At 51.0% G+C, this 6,000-nt stretch overlaps 1 protein-coding gene across 8 annotated transcripts in view; it reads right to left on the reverse strand.

The window, feature by feature from the left end:
• Positions 1–2,214, reverse strand: part of DNMT1 (DNA methyltransferase 1) — a 62,294-nt gene extending 60,080 nt beyond the window's left edge. For 3 of the 8 annotated variants that reach the window (XR_012428362.1, XM_065534444.1, XM_065534443.1), the window contains exon 1: positions 1,386–1,669. Coding sequence is in view for 7 of the 8 variants with exons in the window: in XM_065534444.1 (XP_065390516.1) it covers positions 1,386–1,585 (200 nt within the window). In the remaining variant the exon portion in view is untranslated. Of the gene's footprint in view, positions 1–1,385; positions 1,910–2,080 lie in introns of those variants that run through there. The other 5 variants (XM_074025819.1, XM_005587929.4, XM_015440375.3 and 2 more) reach the window with 2 other exon arrangements.
• Between the last annotated feature and the right edge of the window lie 3,786 nt (positions 2,215–6,000).

Below are 6,000 nucleotides of genomic sequence, written 5' to 3' on the forward strand. Positions count from 1 at the left end.
TCAAGTTTTATCTTGGGAGGATACTGGTACAGATGATTCAAGAAGGTATATACCCACTAACTGGTTAAGAAGTGGTTTGACTATAATCCCAGCACTTTGGGAGGCTGAGGCGGGTGGATCACTTGAGGTCAGGAGTTCGAGACCAGCCTGGCCAACATGGAGAAACCCCAACTCTACTGAAAACACAAAAATTAGCCAGGCATGGTGGTGGGCACCTGTAATCCCAGCTACTCAGGAGGCTGAGGCAGGAGAATCACTTGAACCCCGGAAGTGGAGGTTGCAATGAGCTGAGATCACGCCACTGCATTCCAGCCTGGGTGACAGAGCAAGACTCCATCTCAAAATAAAAAAGTTGTAGTTAAGGCATGGTGGCTCATACCTGTAACCCTAACCTTTGGGACACAGAGGCAGGAGGACTGCTTAAGGGCAGGGGTTTAAGACCAACCTGGGCAATATGGTGAAACCTCATGTATACAGAAAAAACTAAAAGTCAGTTGGGCATGGTGGTGGTCGCCTATGGTCCCAGCTACTCAGGAGGCTGAGGATCCCTTGAGCCCAGCAGTTCAAGGCTACAGTGTGTTATAATTGTGCCAGGGCACTCCAGCCTGGACAACAGAGTGAGACTCATCTCTAAAAATAAAATTGTTGTTGTTGTTGTTTTTGTTTGTTTGTTTGTTTTGAGACAGGGTCTCACTCTGTCACCCAGGCTGGAGTGCAGTACCACGATCTCGGCTCACTATATACAGCCTCAATCTCTGGGGCTCAAGTGATACTCCCACCTTAGTCTCTTGAGTAGCTGGGACTCCAGGTACATGGCACTACTCCTGGCTAATTTTTGTATTTTTAGTAGAGATGGGGTTTTGCCATGTTGCCCAGGCTGGTCTCAAACCCCTGGTTCAAGAGATTCATCCGCCACTGCCTCCCAAATTGCTGGGATTACAGGCGTAAGCCACAGCACCCAGCCTTCAAAAAAAAAGTAGGGGGTCGAACCAAATATCCATCCCTCCCCAAAGGCCCAACCAGGCCAGTTAACAAGCCCAAGGAAATAGAAAAATGGCAGAGTGCTTTCACAGATTCAGCTGGAAGTGTCCAGGCCTGGTGAGGGTTCCTATGCCTCATGCACACCTCCCTTGAACAAGTTGTTAGGAATGAATAGATGGCGTTCATGGACAAGGGGCTGGGACCACTGCTCCCACTGATCCTGTGCACGGAAGTCGGACAGAGGCATGAATTGCTAAAGCCAGGGCCTCCAACATTAGACACACACACTAAAGAACACACCCACGAACACACGCAAACACACACGAAAGTGTAGCCAGTTCTCAATAGCAAGACTTCCCTGATGCCCACGGCTCACAGGCACAGATTTACAGGAAAAGACCAACCATGGAGCCTTCACGCTTCCCGGGCCCTGCGCGGCATTGCACGGTTCAAGTTCCTGCCAAAACACAGACTTTCCCAAGGAGCAAGGAACACACAGTCCCAAGTGACAGAATGAGTTCCCCCTACGGAAGGCTGGGCTCTCAAACATGAGCCAGCCCAGCCCGGGCCCCGACCGGTGACGTCCGTCTCTGGAGGCCGCCATCGGGATGCACAGCTTTGGGGGAAAGGCACTGAGGGACCCCCCACCAGAGAAGCACCACCGGGGACCGGGCCGGACACCGGAAGTGGAGGCCGAAGTGCCGGTGCCCGAGGGGTGTCCGTTGGCCGCGGGCTGCCCACTTCCTGTGCTACCAAGCTGGAGGCAGGAGCCCGGCCCACCGCTGCTTGGAGAAGGGGACCCCGGAGACGAACCCAAAGCTTGCTGTATTTGGGGATCAAAAGAGAACCCCCACCCCGCCCAGTTTCTAGCCACCAGGGAGCTACGGGGGAATCCACAGCCCATTTTGGCGCCAAACAGCCCGGGCACGCGCGACCGGAAGTGCCACCCTGCCCGCGCCAACTGCCGCTGCGCGCCGCACCACCCCACGCATGCGCGCCCGTCTGTCAGCAGCGGCCACTGGCCACCCCGAGGGGAAGCGACCCCCCACCCAGCGCCCTGCCTGGCCCCCCGAGTCCACGTTCCCCCCACGGTACCTACCGCCTGCGGACATCGTCGGGCAGTGAGATGGCCGGGACGGCCAGTGTGGGCACCCGGGCTGGGGCGGTACGCGCCGGCATCTCGGAGGCTGCAGCAGACGCGACGGCGGCAGCGCAGGCGCCCCGGCTTTTCGCGCGGAAACCGATGGGGAGGGGCGATGAGCGGAGGCGGCGTCTACCACCCCAGTCCGGGCGCGGGGAGGGGGGAGCGGATGTACCAAAAGGAAAGAGGCGATACCCTGTGCAGAAGGATGGAACGGAGCAGGCCATGCCCAGGGACCACGCATGCGCGAGGCGGTCACGCACCCCCGCGCGGAGCAGTGGGCTCGTCCAAGCTCCACGGTTTGCTGGGAGGTGGGCACCGTGCCCGAGGCATTCATTCATTCATTCTTTCAGGTGTGATGGGGATAAAGCAGCAAGAAGTCCCCAAGGGCTTGTGAGAGCCCTTGAGTAAAGTCCTCAGTTCCAATTCAACCTCCATCTATTTGCTGGCTGTACGACCTTGGATGGGTCACTAGGACTCAGCCTCTGTGTCCTCGTCTGTAAAACGGGGTAATTGCACCTACTCTAGAAAATCTTGAGTATGCACAGAATTTGTAGCTAGTACCAAGAATCTCACAGTGTATAGAGACCCGTGCCACTTCTATACCCAGTGTGTGTGGGGTTTTTTGTTCCCCTTTTTAAGCACCACGTGGCTTATGCCTGTCATCCCAGTACTTTGGAAGGCCAGGGCAGGAGGATCGCCTCCTGGTTTAAGAGAAACCACATCTCTTAAAAGAAAAAAAGGAAAACAAAAATTAGCTAGGCGTAGTGGCGTGTGCCTGTAGTATAACTACTCTAGAGGTTGAGGCAGGAAGATCGCTTGAACCAGTGAGGCAGAGGTTATAGTGAGCCATGATTGCGCCACTGCATTCCAGCCTGGGAGACAGAGCAAGACCGTGTCTCAAAAAAATAAAAATAAAAAGTAAAAATAAATTAAGAAGCACTATGCCAGGCGCAGTGGCTCATGCCTGTAATCCCAGTGCTTTGAGAGGCCCAGGTGGGAGGATCGCTTGAGGTTAGGAGTGCAAGACCAGCCTGAGCAACATAGGGATACCCCATCTCTACAAAAAATACAAAGATTCGCTGGGCATGGTGACATACACCTGTAATCCTACCTACTCAGGAGGCTGAGGTGGGAGGATGGCTTGAGCCCTGGCAGTATAGGCTGCAGTGAGCTATGATTGGGCCGCTGGACTCCTGCCTGGGCGACGGGGTAAGACCTTGTCTCACTCTGTCACGCCGGCTGGAGTGCAGTGGTGAGATCTTGGCTCACTGCAACCTCTGCCTGCCAGGTTCAAGCGATTCTCATGCCTCAGCCTCCCTAGTAGGCTGGGATTACGGGCGTACTCCACCACGCCTGGCCAATTTCTGTATTTTTAGTGGGAGAGACAGGGTTTCACCATGTTGGCCAGGGTAGTCTGGAACTCCTTACCTCAAGCAATCCACTTGCCTCAGCCTCCCAAAGTGCTGGGATTATAGGCCTAAGCCACCGCAACCGGCCGGAATTTTTTTTTTTTTTTAAGCACCAGAACACGGGGGAAAGATTGTGTCTTTAACAAATGGTGCGGCCGGGCACGGTGGCTCACGTCTGTAATCTCAGCACTTTGGGAGGCCAAGGCGGGTGGATCATGAGGTCAGGAGTTCGAGACCATCTTGGCTAACATGGTGAAACCCCGTCTCTACTAAAAATTACAAAAAATTAGCCGGGCGTGGTGGCGTGCGCCTGTAGTCCCAGCTACTTGGGAAGCTGAGGCAGGAGAATGGCGTGAACCCGGAAGGCGGAGCGGAGCTTGCAGTGAGCCGAGATTGTGCCACTGTACTCCAGCCGGGGCGACAGGGCGAGACTCCGTCTCAAAAAAAAAAACCAAAAAAAAACAAATGGTGCTGAGATAACTGTATAACCACATATAAAAGAATGAAGTTGGACCCTTACCTTACACCATATACAAAAAACACAAAATTGATTAAAGACTTAAACATAAGACCTGAAACTATAGTGCTCCTAGAAGAAAACATGGGGAAAAGTTTCATGACATTGGATTTGGCAATGATTTCTTGGATATGACAGCAAAATACAGCCAACAAGAGAGAAGATAGACAATTGAGTTGGCATCAAACTTAAGGATAGCTATACAGCAAAAGAAATGACCAACACAGTGAAAAGGCAACCTATAGGATGGGGAAAAAAAAAAAGTTTGCAAACTATATTATCTGGTAAAGGGTTAATATCCAGAATATAGGAAAAATTACAGCCAGGCACGGTGGTTCATGCCTGTGATCCCTGTACTTTGGGAGGCCCAGGCAGGCAGATCACTTGAGCCCGGTAGTTTTAGACCAGCCTGAGCAACATGGCAAAACCTCATCTCTACCAAGAAAAGAAAAAAAAATTATATAAAAAATAAATTACTACTGGTCAGGCTCGGTGTCTCACGTCTGTAATCCCAGCACTTTGAGAGGCCAAGGCAGGTGGATCACCTGAGGTCAGGAGTTTGAGACCAGCCTGGCCAACATGGTGAAACACTGTCTCTCCTCAAAATATAAAAATTTGCTGGGCGTGGTGGCACACACCTATAATCCCAGCTACTCAGAAGGCTGAGGCAGGAGAATCGCTTGAACCCAGGATATGGAGGCTGCAGTGAGCCGAGATCGCACCATTGCACTCCAGCCTGGGAGACAAGAGAGAAACTGTCTCAAATAAATAAATAAAAATTTAAAAAATAAAAAATAAATTACTACAACGCAACAACAAAAACTTGATTTAAAAATGAGCAGATGGGCCGGGCGCGGTGGCTCAAGCCTGTAATCCCAGCACTTTGGGAGGCCGAGACGGGCGGATCACGAGGTCAGGAGATCGAGACCATCCTGGTTAATACAGTGAAACCCGTCTCTACTAAAAAGTACAAAAAACTAGCCGGGCGAGGTGGCGGGCGCCTGTAGTCCCAGCTACTTGGGAGGCTGAGGCAGGAGAATGGCATGAACCCGGGAGGCGGAGCTTGCAGTGAGCTGAGATCTGGCCACTGCACTCCAGCCTGGGCCACAGAGCGAGACTCCGTCTCAAAAAAAAAAAATAAAAATAAAAAATAAATAAAAAAATAAAAATGAGCAGATGGGTTGGGTGCGGTAGCTCACGCCTGTGATCCCAGCAGTTTGGGAGGCCAAGGCAGGCAGATCATGAGGTCAGGAGATCAAGACCATCCTGGCTAACATGGTGAAACCCCATCTACTAAAAATCCAAAAAATTCGCTGGGCGTGGTGGCAATCGCCTGTAGTCTCAGCTAGTCAAGAGGCTGAGGCAGGAGAATGGCGTGAACCTGGGAGGCGGAGCTTGCAGTGAGCCAAGATCATGCCACTACACTCCATCCAGCCTGGGCAACAGAGCGAGACTCCATCTCAAAAACAAACAAAAAGAGCAAATGACTTCAATACATACTTTCCCAAAGAAGATATGCGAATAGAAAACAAGCATATTAAAAGATGCTCAACATCACTGGTCATCGGGGAAGTGCAAATCAAAACCACAATGAAATATCCCAAAGACCCCTTAGAATGGCTACTGTCAAATAATAAGTGTTGGTGAAAATGTGGAGAAATTGGAACCCTTATGCACGGTTGAGAGTCAAATAAAATGGTGGAGCTGCTATGAGAAACAGTGTGGAAGTTCCTCAAAAAATTAAAAATAGAATTATCATATGATCCAGCAATCCCATTTCTGGATATAAATTCAAAAGAATTGAAAAGAGGATCTTAAAGAGATATTTGCATACCCATCTTCATTGCAGCATTAGTCACAACAGCCAACAGATAGAAAAAAAAAAAAAAAGGAAGATCATATTGCTTCTAAGAGATGGAGTCTTGCTATGTTGCCCAGGCAGGTCTCAA

This window comes from Macaca fascicularis, chromosome 19, assembly GCF_037993035.2.
Source record: "Macaca fascicularis isolate 582-1 chromosome 19, T2T-MFA8v1.1".
NCBI classification, from domain to species: Eukaryota; Metazoa; Chordata; class Mammalia; order Primates; family Cercopithecidae; genus Macaca; species Macaca fascicularis.